At 38.2% G+C, this 17,642-nt stretch overlaps 2 protein-coding genes across 2 annotated transcripts; one reads left to right on the forward strand and one right to left on the reverse strand.

Annotated features, from left to right (window-relative positions):
- The first annotated feature begins 3,797 nt into the window (after positions 1-3,797).
- mrps12 (mitochondrial ribosomal protein S12) lies at positions 3,798-6,398 on the forward strand. Its single transcript, XM_063011796.1, has 3 exons — positions 3,798-3,930; positions 4,215-4,273; positions 5,841-6,398. The coding sequence occupies exons 2-3, from the start codon at positions 4,225-4,227 to the stop codon at positions 6,221-6,223; spliced, it is 432 nt and encodes a 143-aa protein (XP_062867866.1). The 5' UTR covers positions 3,798-3,930; positions 4,215-4,224; the 3' UTR covers positions 6,224-6,398.
- A 4,387-nt stretch (positions 6,399-10,785) lies between these two features.
- On the reverse strand, positions 10,786-16,334 carry nlrc3l1 (NLR family, CARD domain containing 3-like 1). Its single transcript, XM_063011773.1, has 6 exons — positions 16,128-16,334; positions 15,848-15,961; positions 15,602-15,694; positions 13,982-14,096; positions 13,148-13,388; positions 10,786-12,529 (listed from the first exon to the last, which is right to left on the reverse strand). Exons 1-6 carry the CDS (start codon positions 16,277-16,279, stop codon positions 10,899-10,901), a joined length of 2,346 nt encoding a protein of 781 aa, XP_062867843.1. The 5' UTR covers positions 16,280-16,334; the 3' UTR covers positions 10,786-10,898.
- Between the last annotated feature and the right edge of the window lie 1,308 nt (positions 16,335-17,642).

The raw sequence follows: 17,642 nt of genomic DNA on the forward strand, positions 1-17,642 counted from the left end.
CAGCCAGCGCACTGTGCCTGATAATACCCAATATGGCTTTTCCTGACGCCCGCACAGTTTCATACCTGGCCTATGATTTCGCTTATTTGGCTCCTTGTTCTTGTCTGTTGCTGAGGCATTTTACACCCCACACATACAAGCTACATCTCAATGGCTCAGCCAATACGATCATCTGGTAGGGTTGTTCAGTTTTGTCCTTGTCCATTACAAGTGGCCATCATAACACTGACCCACCTACTCAGCCATAGGTCATTACATCCCAGCATATCTAAAAATATCAGCCTTCATTCAGCAGCTAACAAGCCTCAGCTCTATATCCCCTCTCTCTGTCCTTGAAAGAACATTGGTCTTTCAGAGCTGAGGAGTAACAAAAAAGACAGGTCTGAAAATAGAAAGAAAAAAAAACAAGAGATGTGGTATAAAAGCACACAAGAACTTCAGATGCTGGCTCATTCCTCGCCTCCCACTCCTCAGGCAGCAGTGGTTCTTTCATCCTCCCTCTTTCACACATCTGTGGCTCCTCATTCATTAGTCCCCTCTCTGTTTTATGACTCACCCTCGCCCCTCTCACCCATCCCTCGCTATTCTCTACTTTACCCCGGCCCTCTGTTTGTCACACTTTGTTTGAGCATCCTCCAGCTTCAGCCACACAAACAGCCCAAGCCCACTTATGTGTTTATGTAACAGTATATAAGAAACTCTTCAAACATCTTGTGTTCTCAAAATCACCAAGTACACATTATACATGTAACAATTATGAGAACAATAATGTTCTCTTGTTACAAAATTATACGAAAATTTACAACAACAATAAAAATTATAATAATTATTATTATTAGTATAGGTTGGAATGGTAAAGCAGCTGTTAAATGTGTTTCTCAGGTGCTTTGTTTTCTTACCACAGCTCCACTGTGCTTTTTCATATATTCTCCTGGAACCGTACAATGATGAATTCCTATTGACCTCGTCACTGGACTGTGGTTCAACAGGCCTTCTCTTCTCCCAGCTCCTCAGTCTGGCCCTCCTCTTCCTAATCTCCTGACAGCTCTAAATCTAATTCTTCTGCATAAATTCTTAATAAAATCATCTTTGCCTTATTCAGCCCATTGCTTCCTTGTTTAGAAACAGGCTTTAAACAAGGGGTAGTAAGTCCTGCTGTCCACTACAAAAGACATTGAATAAATGTTGTGTGAAAGGGTTTAAATGCTGTACATTTCTGAAATCTTTCTAAATTGAAGGTAAGACTCTCATATAGATGAAACAATTTGATTATTAGCAACATAAACATAATATCAGCAAAAACTGATCTCTTACATTGCTTGTTGCATTTTGAAAAGAAAGTTCATGAGCTCTGTTTGCCACACCCCCACAAATGTGACATTACTAAAAAGCCCAGGATGTACTCTATGAAATAAAGTAGTACTCAAATGGATTGCATAAATGGTGCTTGAGTTAGAGATCTCAGACCCATGTCCCCTACAGAGGACAAAAATGAATTGCTGGGTTTCAGGATTATATTGATTTCTCATTTAGAATCATTTTGCATTGATTAATTTATCAAGTGAAGTTCTTAGTCATGTCAAGAACAACTTGTTTTCTTTCTTTCCTTATGTGTTGTACTACTGCACAAGAATCAGTGCTGCTACATTTCTAACCCTATTTACTCGTCTTTATACATTAATGCAGATGTCACTTAAGTCACAGTTTCCACTGAGCAATTCTACCCCAATATCCTAATAATTAACCGCTCTTTTCAAGATCTTTTTATATGGACATCTTGATTCAAAATCTAAATCAACTGGGCCTGCTTCACAAAGGTATACATGCCACAATGTATGTACAATGGGAAATGTGCAAATATAGATTAAAAAAAGTCCTTGTGTGTGGAAGCATCTGCATTTATATTTCTTTACTCATTTATTTTGGTTTTTGCCTAAATCTGTCACACACTTGTATATTGGATGTTTATTCTAGCTTATATATTACTTTAATTAAGTAATTCCTGGGTGGCACGGTGGCTCAGTGGGTAGCACTGTTGCCTTACAGCAAGAAGGGTTCGATCCCCAAGTGGGGCGGTCCAGGTCCTTTCTGTGTGGAGTTTGCATGTTCTCCCCGTGTCTGCGTGGGTTTCCTCCCACAATACAAAGACGTGCAAGTGAAACAAATTGGAGATACAAAATTGTCAATGACTGTGTTTGACATTAAACTTGTGAGCTGATGAATCTTGTGTAATGAGTAACTACCGTTTCTGTCATGAATGTAAGCAAAGTGTGTAAAACATGACGTTAAAATCCTAATAAATAAATAATAATAATTAGGTGAGACCAGAAGGCAATAGACTGCTTAATATCTGACATCTGGTGGTTATGTTTATGAACTACAACGAATTTCAACAAGTCCCTTGTTTGTTTGCCAATTTTTAATAAACCAACAAGTACACCCACAATAAAGGTAGCATTTAGTAAGAATACAGTACTTAATTGTCTGTCTTTTGCCACAGTTTGTCAGCCACCTACAACTAGAAAATAAAATGAATAGGGGTTGGGACGACAACTGACCAAGTATAACGTGGTTGTGGACCATTTTAGGACCCTGACGTTATTTTTGTATTGGTACGGTACATTGTTTACAGAGTAAGTGAGTCAGTGAATAAGTGTATGTTTGATGCCATGGATGGACTGGTGCCCTGTCCAGAGCATATTCCCACCCTGGGCCCAGTGTTCCCCATATAGGCTCCAAACCCACCACGGATAACACACCCGGACCCTGGGCAGGATAAGAAAGAGTTCCCAAAGCTGGACGAGTTGCTACTGAGGGATTCAGTAGGGATGTAACGATGCACCACAAGACAATGTGCCACGATTCGAATCGATATTCACTTTAAACAGCAGAGGGCACTGGTGCTATTCACCTCGCCTGGTTGACGGCACTTCACAAAGTTGCCAGGTAGGGGAGTTTCCAGGCAAATTTATTCAAGTGAGAATACTTTCATTATTTGTATTATTCATGTAATTATATAATGTTGGATTTGTCTCAAAATTTCATTTCAGTTTTTTTGCACAATAAGAATTAATTGGCATAGTTTGTACCTACTTCAGAAATTAAAGGGCATTCATTATTTAGATAAATAAAAGATAGATAGATAGATAGATAGATAGATAGATAGATAGATAGATAGATAGATAGATAGATAGATAGATAGATAGACAGACAGACAGACAGACAGACAGACAGACAGACAGACAGACAGATAGATAGATAGATAGATAGATAGATAGATAGATAGATAGATAGATAGATAGATAGATAGATAGATAGATAGACACTTGTTTACATAAATACAAATTAACATCAGGGTCCTAAAATGGTCCACAACCACGTTATACGTGGTCAGTTGTCATCCTATAAAAACCCCTATTCATTTTATTTTCTAGTTGTAGGTGGCTGACAAACTGTGGCAAAAGACAGACAATTAAGTGTTGTATTCTTACTAAATGCAACAAGGGACTTGTTGAAATTCGTTGTAGTTGACAAATTCAGTATTTTATTTTTTAAAAGAGAAATAATAAAAGGAAACTTTGACAAAATTTGTCTTCAATTTCATTTTGTTTAAAAAAAAAAACAGGAAAAAAAATCGGTGAACCCAGTATCGTGAATCGTATCGCATCGTGGGTAGAGTGTATCGTTCCATCCCTAGAGTTCAGTACAATTCACTGTAAGTGTAAATCTCGCTGTGCTCACTAGATGTCAGTGCGCATGTGTAACCGCGTCTGAACTACAGAGCTGAAACAGCATGCCTGATGACGTCACTTTAGCATGGCGGCTAGCATGGCAACAACAGCAAAAAGGTCACAAAAATCCTCCTCGTTCTGAAGTCTGATTCATTTAACACAAAGAGATTTTAAAGTTACAAATCTGAAAGCAGCTCAGGTAAGACGTGTAATGTGTGTGCAGTAAACAGCTATTCATGTAACGGTGTAAATGTAACTCAGAGCATGATATACTGTCTATATAGAGTTCTGTATCAATTAGAACTGTGTGTGTGTGTGTGTGTGTGTGTGTGTGTGTGTGTGTGTGTGTGTGTGTGTGTGTGTGTGTGTGTGTGTGTGTGTGTGTGTGTGTGTGTGTGTGTGTGTGTGTGTGTGTGTGTGTGTGTGTGTGTGTGTGTGTGTGTGTGTGTGTGTGTGTTTTTAATGGTGTTTGTTTGTTTTTAGTCTCTGTATTATGGCTTTACTTGGGAATCTGAGACCGATGCTTTCTTCTCTCCTGCAAGGTGAGTGTCGTTACTTCAAACTACCTGAAGCTAAGAGAAAAGTAGATCAGTAAAATCCCAGCAAACACACAAAGTTATATTAAGGTCGTTTATATATTTGCTCCAACTTTACATTCACTTACCCACTTATTTACAACCTGGCAAATGTGTCACGTTCAGGTTGGCCACAACATACACACCATTGTTTTTACTTGGTATGAGTAAACCCGTATTACTATGGTATGGGCAAGCTGTAGCCTAGTGGTTAAGGTACTGGACTAGCAGTCAGAAGGTCACTGGTTGGGCCCCACCACTGCCAGGTTGCTGCTGTTGGGCCCCTGAGCAAGGCCCTTAACCCTCAATTGCTCACTCAGTCTGTATACTGTAACTGTAATGTAAGTCGCTTTGGAAGGTGTCAGCTAAATGCCGAAAATGTAAATGTATGAATTCATGGAGAAAAGTTGTAGGTCTGTACCCTGTGGGTTGGTGCCAGCATAACCAACTATGGTAATGGTCTAAAAGGTTTGTACATGGTGCTGCTTTAGCCTTGTGTTCACCAGTCTAGAACATTCTGGAGATTAATTTTCTATAAACACGTGCGATGTGAAAGAAAAACAATTATAAACGTGACAGTGTGTTTTTAGTTTAGGTTGTTTTTAATCAATAACATACCTTAAAATATAATAATTTCATATCTGCAGATGACGTTTTTTTTTACCCACATATTGTACTATTTTCAAATTTTATTAGTTTAGACAGGCGACACAGTGGCTCAGTGGGTAGCGCTGTCGCCTCACAGCAAGAAGGTCCTGGGTTTGATCTCCAGGTGAGTCAATCTGGGTCCTTTCTATGTGGAGTTTGCATGTTATCCTCATGTCTGCATAGGTTTCCTCCGGGAGCTCCGGTTTCCTCCCACAGTCCAAAGACATGCAGTCAGGTTAAATGGAGATACTAAATTATCCATGACTGTGTTTGATATTGAACTTGTAAACTGATGAACCTTGTGTAACCAGTAACTACCGTTTCTGTCATGAATGTAACCAAAGTGTGTAAAACATGACGTTAAAATCCTAATAAATAAATATTAGTATAGACTCCTTGTACACTCATAACAGTATTAGCTAAGTAAAATAAGATTTTTCTCTTTTTAATATTATTACCGTTAATGAGTTTGTTAACCTGCATGTCAGGAAATAATATAAAAGTGAACAATAAAATTAATTTGTTCCTGTGTAATCCTGTGTAATCTTGCATTAATCTAATACATTTTTGTTTACTTCACAATGCATTGGAATAATTAGCCAGTGGGGCAGGAAAGAAGTCTGTGGGCTGTGAAAATGTTTAGCCCTTAAAATGCATTGTCCAAACAGAAAAACACTTTTTTAAAGTTTTCTCTTCATCCACAGGTTAATATTTAAATAGGATTGTGGAAAACTAATTTTGCATTAGTACTTAGTTTTTCTAGTGTGTTAAAACATTGTACATAACTGAAATTAATGACATAAATTTATGACGTACTTGTGAACCCAATGTTGTGGTTTTGGTTTAGCACTAATGCAGGAATGCTCTGTGTTTTTTTTAACTGTAGCATCAAGAGTCGCATTCCCCTGGTCTGGATCTCTCTTCACCAGGAGCATGGCTACACTCAATCAGATGCACCGCCAGGGAAAACCCTCCCCACCGCCCAAAAAGCTCGGCGCCACATTTGGTCGGCCACAATTAAAGGCTGTAGTTCTAAAGACCATGATCAGAAAGCCCAAGAAGCCCAACTCTGCCAACCGCAAATGTGCCCGGGTCCGTCTCTCTAACGGTAAAGAAGCTGTGGTGTTCATTCCTGGCGAGGGACACAACCTGCAGGAACACAACGTTGTGTTGGTGCAAGGAGGTAGGACACAGGACCTGCCGGGGGTCAAACTTACTGTCGTCAGGGGCAAATACGACTGTGCCCACGTCATAAAGAAGAAGCAGTAACTTGTGTGCATGGCTGGAACTTTGTTTCTACAATGGAGCGACTAGACTTTGACACCTTCAAAATTGTTTAGTTTTTGTATTTACAGTAATAAGAATCTGCATTCAACTTCATTTGTATTTAATGTGATCTAAATGCTTATACTCAACAAAATAAACTCAAATAATAATAAACCTGCTTCAGCCCAAACAGTAATTTATATTTTTAACACATTTGTCAGAACTGAAAAAAGAATGTACAAACCTGTTTTTCATTAATAATGGAAGTTATTTATTTATTAGGATTTTAACGTCATGTTTTACACTTTGGTTACATTCATGACAGAAACGGTAGTTACTCATTACACAAGATCCATCAGTTCACAAGTTTAACATCAAACACAGTCATAGACAATTTTGTATCTCCAATTCACCTCACTTGCATGTTTTTGGTTTGTGGGAGGAAACCCATGCAGACATGTGGAGAACATGCAAACTCCACACAGAAAGGACCCAGACCGCCCCATCTGGGGATCGAACCCAGTGAGCCGCTGTGCCACCTTGAATAATGGAAGTCAAAACATGAATGAAGAATATACTTTATTTGCAGTCCCATCCACAATTGGCACCCCGGTAAAGATTAGAAAAAAAGGGTATTAAGAAATGTACCTTTTGATAAATTTGCTTTATCCCACATGTCACAACCATTGGCACTTCTACAAATTCTGAATAAAATTTAACAAGCATTTCAGTTATATATTTTACTTCTTTACCTTTAGGTGACAGAGGTCAAAGTTTCTTTGATATTGGAAAGACAAGAGAACATCTACACAGTGAGGTTTGCAAAAGACCATAAGGATTGGACCACAGATGATTGGTGTAAGATCATCTACAAGTCTAGCTGTGCAAGGTTCATCGTCTTACGTCTTCTGTGAGAAAATGATCCACATGTGCCCAGCTATTCACAGCATCAGTTAGGCGTATTGTTTGTGTGTTTAAAATGCAAAACAACTGGTTGTTTGAAAACATCTCTACAAATCAGAGGTGGCACACAGTCACAACTTTATTGGAAACACACAATTCAGACAGGACAAAAAGAAATACATTCTGGTTTAGTGTTCGATACTAAAACTGAAGAACAACTACATGTCTATATTATTTTTTCACTTTTGGAACATGCATGAACAAATACACAAGTGAGCCAATACAAAATGACTAACCTCCAAAAGTACAAATGACAAATGCACATCATGGTTGGAGACATGTTGAGCTGGTGTTACTTACAGTACATGTGTTGAGTGCAGCAGATATGGGCAGGTATAAAAGACTGGAGAGACTTTATTGTGGGCCAATGACCAGATGACTGAGTCAAAGTATCTTTGAAACAGAAAATGGTGCTCATGGGTGTGGTCATCACTGTGGTGAGAACTTATCGACAGTAATCCAGGGACAAACAAACCATGTTGTTGGGTTGTTAAAATATCCACACATAATGAAAGCTACTGCATCTGGTACAGACCATCAGAAGGACTCCTGTGGCTTGTACACAATTCGTCCGACGCTTCTGTATATGGAGCTGCGTAGTTGCTGGCTAGCCAGGTACCCATCCTGACCCCAGTCCATCTTGACCCCAGTCCATCTTGAAAAGTGCTTTAAATTAGAAAAATGAAAAATGGTCTCCTGGTCTGATGAATCCCATTCAAAATTATGTGGACGGCCGAGCATGTTTATCTTGTTTACGATCCAGTAAAGTAAAGGAGTTAAATAAACTGCAGGTAATGGCCAGGGACCAGATACCACAAGAAACTGCAAGAGGTCTTGTGAAATCTATGTATCATTGGGTCAAGTTGTTTTGACAGCATATTAGGTAGCTGGTCATAATGTTTTGGCTCATTAGTGAATACATCCACAGGTACAAATAGTAACTGATTCTATTAGGTTGTGCTACTCAATAAAAGTCAATATAAAACATAAAGCATTACTGCACACTACACTCGGTTTTGCAACATCTTACCAAATGAAAAGAATGTACCTTTAATGAAAAAGTAATTAATGTGACAAACAAGTCACTAAGACGTAATGGTATATAAATGTTATTTGTTTAATAACTTTCCTGTCCTGATCAGGGCCACAATGGGACCATCACCACCTGAAAACACAGAGCACTGGAGAACTGTGAGGAATACACCCTGGACAGGTCCTGTCCAAACCACCGAATTAGTCCACTCTGTGGAAAATAACTATTTTATTAGTTATTTACATCAAACTTATAAGTTTCTGCTTTCTTAGTACAATTAACAGGGATGGAAGTGACTTTTTGAAGGTTTCAGAATTCCAAAGACTGATACTGACCTTGACACACACCCAAACATACACACAGCCATGTTCCTGACCATTGTTATAGAACATTTAACGATAAACAAGTTTGATGTGGAAAGTCGGCCTTGAGCTGGGTCGCTGAGCAGAGTGAGCCTGAAGGGGCAGTAAAGCGGGGTATAAATACTGCGATAGGGCGGATGGTATCCACCCTTCTCTCCTGTAAAAGCATGTGTGTTTGCATTATAAGATGGGTCCTCATCTGAGTAATAAATTGATTATTTGCTTTTACTATTACTCCAGTTGTCTGTGTCAATCTTTAAGGGTTATTTTGAATTCCCATGACATTCCATACAGTGACTGAAGATGAGATCTAAATCCAAGTTCCAGTATGCAGGCTGTGTAACTGCAATATGCCAGAGGTGGAATGGACCGGTGATGATATCCAACTTACAATGAAATCCGTATTTTCTGATGAGTGTAATAATGTAAAAAACTACCTAATAATAACTAATAATAATTGTTGGTTGTGTGGTAGAGTTGATGCCTCTGCAAGCCCGGAGTGGCTAATCGGGAGATTCGGGAGGATTCGCGATGGGCCAGCTCATGTCAATCTCGAGTTTGGGCCGGTTGGATGGGAAAAATAATTGTGACACTTATCTGTCACTTATCTAATCTGCTTGCATTCATTCTCCATTCATCTGACAGCACAGCCCCCACATCACAGTAGATTAGATGGGTTCTACCATCTGAGGGAATTCCCCCCTCCCAAATGTTTCAGTTGGTTGGGCCCACGAGGCGTCTTTTGTGTTCCCGGTAAAAGTAAATATAGCAACAGAATAAGCGCAATCAGTCGGTGGATTTTGTAGAACCCAATACACACCATTAATCACAAATATCCAGTTTCAAGCCAAAAATAATAAACATAATTTGAAGTGTAATATATTAAATAGCCTAACTCATTAATGGAATGTTTTTGTTCCGACGCTGCTGCACTGATGATCCATGACTACTGAAGGGACAGGTAGAGGATAGTCTAACAGAGTTATTTAAACTAAGATAGTTATTTGTAATGTAAAATATTACGTAGAGAATATACATGATATATGTTAAATTGTTCAGACATTCAGAAAGATGTCAGCACGATAGCCTAATTTATTTTAACAAATGGAGACAAATAGCCTAAATCACTATCAATTTTACACCATCATAGCATAGGCTGAATTGTTAAAAAAATAAAAATAAAAAAAAAACCTTCAAGCATGTTATGTTATTCAGCAAAATAGGCTAACCCTTAATGAAATGTGTTTTTTAGCCTCAGAGCAGCAAATAAGCCAGTCTGATCCTGCTGGTGAACCGAGTAGGCATGGAGAGGCCAGGACTACAGAGACAGGTAGAGAGGATAAAAATTAACTAAAAAAAACTATTTTATGTAACAAGCTGCACACAGAACAGATGTGATGGATAGATTCTAAATGATACCCAGTACCCAGATATTCAGAATGCTGAAAATGCATAAAATCAGGAGGCTTTTGATGCTGTAGGTAGCATACTAAATATGCGTGTAGTGAAGCTACTTAAGAGTTTAACCTAACAATAGAGCACCTCTCTGTTGCAATTTTAATTAAAATAAATTTTTCAACTTATTGCTCCTGTACAAATGTAAATACATTTTCATCTTTATCATATTTTTACCTTTCAAATCTTTATCTGATTTAAATTTTAATTAAACATGTTTAAGTGAAGTGTTTTCTGTTAACTTGCCAACATACACCTGAACTTATACCCAATAAAAAGGCACTGTAAGAGCTAGCTGCTGTTTCATTTATTCAAATTCCTCCTCCATGGAAAAAGTGGGCCGGGTTTGGGCATGAAACTCCCGGGCTGAAAAAGGGGCCCACTCCGGCCCTGTGCCTCTGTGCAGATTTAGTTTATTCACGTATATGCTTCTTATATAGGATGAAAGCAAAATAGCAGCTAAAAATATATTTGGGCACAAATAAATATGTTTTGGACTAGTTGGACTAGCATCCTGCCCAGGTTGTATTATTGGCCCAGTGATCCTGAATATCGTGTGCGAACAATCTCATTTTTGCCTTACTGAACCTTATTTATCTAATTTTTTTTTCAATTATTGCAATGCATGTGATGGACTGGCGACCTGTCCAGGGTGTTTCCAGGGTGTGTCCAGTGGTAAAACAGACAATAAATAAATGTATGAATGAAAAACATTTTTATCCACACTGGATTTGGCTGCATGATGCAGAAAACTGCTCTTGAACCATCGAAACCCTGACACAGCTACCAAATTAATTAATAACTAGAAAAAAAATATTGACCTTTAAAAGAAGCTTTGGGTCATTTTTAAATCACTTAACTGCCTTTAAAGCAAAAGTTCATCCAGGCATCGTTGAAGGTAATCATTGCTTTCAGGATGGCGATTCTCTTCAATCATCGTCTTGATGTAGCGTGCTGTCTCCTTTCTGGCTTGCTCGCTAGACATCGTGTTGGAAAGCATATTGCTAAGCAGATTTTGGTTAACCTCTACTGACAGTCCCAGGAGAAAATGCAGAAAGAGGACATAGCTGCTGTTTTGGGTTTGAATTGTTTTATCTACTGCACTCTTGTGCAGACTCTCCAGTGAAGCTTCTTTTAAACCTGAGAACATTCGAGGCTTTGAAACTTCCAGAATATTCTTTTTGAGGTTCTTTAAGCAATGGAAAACGTAAAGTGCAGCTAGGTACTCTTGCATCGTCGGATGAATAAAGCAGTCCACCTTCTCCTGATACATCATAAACTTCTCCCGGTAGAACTGTGTGCAGAGGCCTGCGGCAACCACTGCGTATTGAGGATCCAGACCACACTCCTGCCAGTGTTGTTTCTCAATTTTAAACACATTCTTCTCCAGTAACTGGAAGGCCATGTTCCCAAGCTTCATAAGAAACTCAGATTTCAACTGTCTCTGTCCACACATGCCAGTTTGCACAAGTAGGAAGTTTGTGTATAAATGAGTAAGAGTTACGGGGAGATCTGCTTCAAACACCTTGCGTACCACCCAGCAGAAAAGTGGCATGTGGCACATGATGTAAAGTGTTTTGCAGGACTTGATGTGAGTGATTATTTTCTCTGCAAGCTCTTTCTGAGCAACAGTTTTCCTAAAATACTCCTCTCTCTGTTCATTCGTAAATCCTCGAATTTCCAGCAGCTGGTGGATGCATTCTGTGGGGACCTGGTTGATTGTAATGGGACGAGTGATGACCCAGACATAGGCAGAAAACAGCAGGTTTCCCCTGATCAGATTGGTGATTAAGACTTTTAATGGTGCTGGTTCGTTATGATCACACCAGTATGCAGTGCTGCGAAAGTCAATAGGAACATCCCAGCTGTCCATGCCATCGAGGATGAACATAACTTGGCAATCTTCTACGTCAAGATTGTCCACTTCTTTCATTTCTGGATAGAGTCTGCAGATTAAATCCATAAAGCCTATTGTGCTTTCTTTTCTTTGGTTGGTGCCTTCATCCCTCTGGTCAGAGTCAACTTCCATCTGGTTCAGATCATCTAACGTTAAGCCTTCTGTCATGGGCACTGAGCTCTTTTTCTCTTCCTTCATGCCTTCTGCGATGTGGTTTAACTCTTTAAAAGGCAAAGGAAGAAGAAAGAAGATGTCCTGATGTGATGTTCCTTCTACCCAGTCTAAAATAAACTTCTGAACTACAGTGGATTTGCCAATCCCAGGACTTCCTTTAGTTATCACCGTCCTCAGGTGCCTTGACTTGACAGTTTCTGGGTCGAAAATGTCATTGCAGGACAGATCCCTTTTCTTGCCATGGCCGTCCTCCTTTAGGTCCTGTATCTGCCTGAACTCGTGTTCGCTGTTTATTGCAGCATTTCCACCATCTGTGATGTAGAGGTCTGTGTACACATCCTTAAACACTCTTTGGTGGGTCAGACCTTCATAAATCCGTTCGTATTTTACCTTCAGATTCCTTTTTAACTCATAACGGACTTTGTCTGCAAAGAAAAAAATTAAATAGTTTTCAGTTTAATTTAAAACAGGGGCAGAGTTCTAGATCCTGTTAAAACCAAGTCATTTTATACATCGTAAAATGTTTTTTTAAATGATTTAAGGCTTATGTGGTGGGGAGGAGTGGCTTGTTTACGAGGGTTGGCCTTCTAGTAGCTGCAAAATACTTGGAATTTGGCTGCTGAATAGAAGGCTAATGTTAGCTAGCTCTTTAATCAAAATTTGTATATATGTATGTGTGCATATATTTGTTTTCTTTTCAATATAATGTCATGAAATCAGCCACCACTAGACTGAGACCACTAATCATCTCCCACCACCAAAGAATTGATTAATGATTTAATATCTGCAACAGCAAATTCAAGCTGAATATTGTATAGGCGGGCAGTTGTAGCCTAGTGGTTAAGGTACTGGACCAGTAATCAGAAGGTTGCCGGTTCAAGCCCCGCCACTGTTGGGCCCTTGAGCAAGGCCCTTAACCCTCATTTGCTTAGATTGTCGCTTTGGATAAAAGTGTCTGCTAAATCCCGAAAATGTTAATGTAAATGTATAGCGTAAACCTGGGTGTAACAAACTGCAGCTTCTTGCATATAAATGATTCTTACTTCTTTTACAGAGCCCCTTCAGCTGCTCAGCCAACTTCTTTAACTTCATGTCATTCAGAGTGACATCTGTGATCTTCAGAGAAACCTCCAAATCACAAACTTCCAACATTTTGTCCACCAGATCTATTATATCCAAATTATCCAGCCGATCCCGAAAGCACTCAGGGTAGCGCTCCCACAGGATCCTTTTAAAGCGTTTAAACTCGTCTTCTCGAAGTTTCTGAAAGCAGTTTTGAAGAACCTAAAAATAAACAACATTACTTGTTTTAAAGTATTAAAACTGGTAGAGACGTTAGAGACGGGTGGAAAAATCAACAGCAAATCTGTTAACTATCCATCAGTTTGATTCTGACAACAATATATTTGATTCTGCTGACAGTACTGACAGAGTTTTTTTTTTTTTTAAATATCCTGTGTTCTGTTTGGACCTTCAAGCATCTGACTGGCTCGTTCATTGTTTCTCAAGCATAATTGTCTTCTCCAATTATATAACTATTCTTATAATGTGTCCAAAATAAGAAAGCTTTAGTTTTGTTGTCTGTGCTTTAAGTAAGAGATTTGGTTGAGTATCCACTTGTTTGTCTTTTTTGCCACCCAAGGTTCTCATCTTAGCCAGAACCAAGTTCAAATGCATTGATATTTTTCCTGTCCCTCACATTCATAAAGAAGCATTTTTTTTTTAGAAATAGTTACATCTAAAGATCTATAAAATATTTTAAAACATTTTTAAGAACACAATTATTTATTTATTGTTGATAAGCCATTCTGTTCGGGTATAATATTAAGTTTGTTACCACTAGTACAACACAAAAACCAGGATGAGATGTATCTTACCTTGAAAGTGAATTCAACAGTCAGTGCAGGGTGGCGCTTTTCAATAGGCTCTTTCTCCAACTCTGGTTTTATAAGTGGAGCAGGACTTTTTTCTGGAACTGGTTTCTTCTCTGGCCTAGAAAAAAATTCAACATTGTTACCCAGAATGCACTGATTCCACTTTCCTTTGCCTATACCTGATCGGCCAACAGATACCATCTGTCTAGAGTAAGTTCTTGGTATTTCCCTTTAAATCCTGGTAAATATAACATTTAATTTGTCAATCCTTTCATTATTTTGGTAAGGGCAATGTAAAAAGACTTTTAATGTTTGAATAACTTTGAATAAATTTAAACTGGGTGGTGTGGATACTTTAATGTTGGTTCCTAACACTGTGTATTTAATTGTGATAAGAAAAAGTTATAAGAAAAAGAAAGTATATCCTCCTTAAATTGTATGTCTTCATGTATAAAGGCCTAAATAACAACTGTGTGGTCTAATACGATACTGGTGCAAATACCAATATGGCATTGTTACAACTAGAGATGCATGAGTACCGATACTAGTATCGGGTATTAGCCCGATACCGCGCCCATTAACTCGTACTCGCAAACGAGGCTCCGATACTAAACATCCGATACCTTGTGCCTAGTGCACGTTGCTGCGTTAACGCAGGGGTTTTCAACCTGTGGGGCGCGAGTGCCTGACCAGCGGGCGTGACATTACGAGATGTTTTTACTTCTAAAACTAAAGCAATTCATTTTTCACCCACGGGAGACAGATTGAATTATTCTCACTGACCACGCTCACTCGCACATTTAATGTTATTTAGTTCCGTTTGACAAAAAAAAACCTTCAAAATAGAGCTAACAGTGAAGATAAACCGGTTACAAAAGCAGCGACCGCTGTTATAGGACGTGTTTGTGTTCAATACTCTGTTCACAGTGTCGATACAAGTGATTCAGGAGTCGACTCATTTTAAGCGCAGCGTAAGTTTCTTTTCTCAGTCATCTCTCCGTGTTTACTGTTATAATGAATGTTGCGGTTGTAAATAAACACCAACTACTACAGAACATTTTGTGTGACTCGCTTACATTATAAAGCTCAGGCTTAATTATGCTGGTTATTACCACAGAGCGGGAGCCGACTCAGAGTCGTTTACGATTTACCGAGGTGAACCACGAATGGATGTGCTGATAGAATCGGCTCAGATGGGATCGGAGTGTATTATCCTTTTAAAGTAAATATTTCAATCAGCAGAATCGCATCGCATGTATGATGTGCACAACGTTAATTACGTGCGTTTATTAATGAACGTTAACATTAGCTTGTCAGAAGCTTTCTCAATGATGTCTGTGCTGTGTTTTTTTTTTTACAATTAGTGATGGCAACCCAAGCAACTGTTCCACTGCACTATTTTACACTAAAAACTACACTATTCCATAATGCTTCAGATTGCATCATTCTAAATAGGTATCGGTATCGGCGAGTGCAAAAATACATGTACTTGTACTCGTACTCGGTTGGGAAAAAATTGTATCGATGCATCCCTAGTTACAACATTTATTTACCTTGCTGTAAAAATTATGTTGGGGAAATTATAGCTAAAGTAAAATAATAAATAGACTAAGCTGCTCTTACTTTTTTTCTTGCTTTATTTCAGTTTTTGCCCCCTCATCACTTGAAACAGAACAACGGCTCGATCCTGAAGAGTCCTGTCTGTCCAACTGGATCCTGCAGAAATAAAATGCAACATTGAACAACTTGAGTATGTGAGCTAGTAACTTCAGAAGCCCAGATGCACTCAATCTCTTATGCAAGTTATATGTACTACTACTTCTTATAGTAAAATATTAACAGTTAAAATGATTTAGATCGGTGACTTACCTGGTGGTGATACACTCTGTATCAGCGCCCATTCTCGACTTACTGGGTACCCAGTCGTCACTATGCATCGATAGATAACTGGGTGCAGGTGATGCAGCTCGCTCCACATCATATCTGAAATGAAATGTTCATTAAAAAAGAAGGAAAAAATTATTTTAATACTTTAACAGACCCAGCAAACCCAGGAAGGTCAACAAATCTTTAATTAAAAGATATGAATTTAGTCAAATATACTTATATAATATAATATAATATATACCCTGTTGAGTAATGACTGTACCTTTCAGTGGTTGATTCCCAAACCATCTGTTGAAGTGATACAGGTCTGTGGATAACAAAATCATCATCCTCTTCCTCTGCCTCACTGCCATAAGCTGAAGCTCCATAACCAAATGGCACACTGTTATCCGACATGGCATCATCTTCATCCATTATGTAACACTTGATAAAACTTTGTGTGCTTTCAAAGTGTAGTTATTTTCTTTCCTGTTAACTGAAAATATAAAAAGACAAGCCTGGTGTTATTCATTTTTGTAAAGCAAAAACATAGCAAGACATGGTAACATGGTGGTGTATACTGGTATTAAACTTTGTGGCAATTATTTTGAATATAGTTGGTGATGTATTTCTTTTACAAATAAAAAAAATACAAACAGCAGTGATTTGCAAAACCTTTTTGGAATGTGTCGAAGGTATCAAAACAGAAATTAGCAAATATATTACAAAGTCAGTAGAGTTGATACAGTAAAGTTCAATCAATTATTTGTGTTGTTATCAGTTAAATAACTGTAAAAGGCTACAAATCAATGCTTTCTATTTATTTTAATTACATTTTACACCGCGGTGAAGTTAGCTGTATTTTAAACAGTGGCCTGATGTGCTTAATGTGTTTTACTCTCATGTTTTACTCTCATGTTTTACTCTCACACACCATACTGACATGATTATTTTAATGTTTACATTATATACACGAATGTGTTTCCATAGCAGATTTATACTGGTTCATATGTTTATAAACACTTATTATGTTATGTAATGACTTACGCGTTTTATTCGAGGCACCCACCGTCTCCTACACACTATCGAATTTCATCAGACTCTGAATTGGCTACCTGATCTTGTATTAAATATTTTACACGGAGGTAAATATAAAGATATAAATATAAACATGCCTATATCCTGTGGTCAGAAGTCAGTGTTGTTTGTTACTTTCGTTTTCGTTGCTCTTCCTTGGCTTTTAACTTCCCAGCGGCATTTACCGCCACCTACTGATCAGCCAGTAATATCGCTAGGTAATCAGTATTACATAAATTATGTATATTTGACTTATAAGTAATAATTAATTAATAGTACATATTTTAAGCATAAATAAATGTCTTCAAGAAACGAAACTGATAAGGTAAAATCACGAATCAATGCCATAATCACACACCCCAACATACTGGTGTAAAAATGATAAGTAAACATATTCTACTCTCTACCCTTGCGTTATGTTAGGAAACTGACATTGTGTTTATCTAATATTAACCAGTGAAGAAAGGTTTTATTCATGTATCATAAAAGATTTATATTCTGACATTGTGTTTATCTAATGTTAACCAGTGAAGAAAGGTTTTATTCATGTATCATGAGAGATTTAACTTCTGACAACCTTTCCTTCTAACCCTCAGCTGGGTGGAGTGTGCTCTGTGTCTGTTCTTAGTGACTTTGAACAAAAGCATCAGCCAAAAACGGGAGTCCAAATTAGTCAATATTTAGTCTTTAAAATGCCTAAAAACCTAATAAAAGTAACAAA

The sequence above is a fragment of the Trichomycterus rosablanca genome, chromosome 16, assembly GCF_030014385.1.
Source record: "Trichomycterus rosablanca isolate fTriRos1 chromosome 16, fTriRos1.hap1, whole genome shotgun sequence".
Taxonomy (NCBI): Eukaryota; Metazoa; Chordata; class Actinopteri; order Siluriformes; family Trichomycteridae; genus Trichomycterus; species Trichomycterus rosablanca.

Excerpts from the sequence above, each read along its gene's own strand:
- mrps12 (XM_063011796.1), top strand. The coding sequence starts at position 4,225 with ATGGCTTTACTTGGGAATCTGAGACCGATGCTTTCTTCTCTCCTGCAA. Across the intron at positions 4,274-5,840 it reads GCTTTCTTCTCTCCTGCAAG|CATCAAGAGTCGCATTCCCC; the intron begins GTGAGTGTCGTT and ends TTTTAACTGTAG.
- nlrc3l1 (XM_063011773.1), bottom strand. The coding sequence starts at position 16,279 with ATGGATGAAGATGATGCCATGTCGGATAACAGTGTGCCATTTGGTTAT. Across the intron at positions 15,962-16,127 it reads TGGGAATCAACCACTGAAAG|ATATGATGTGGAGCGAGCTG; the intron begins GTACAGTCATTA and ends ATTTCATTTCAG. Across the intron at positions 15,695-15,847 it reads ACAGAGTGTATCACCACCAG|GATCCAGTTGGACAGACAGG; the intron begins GTAAGTCACCGA and ends TTATTTCTGCAG.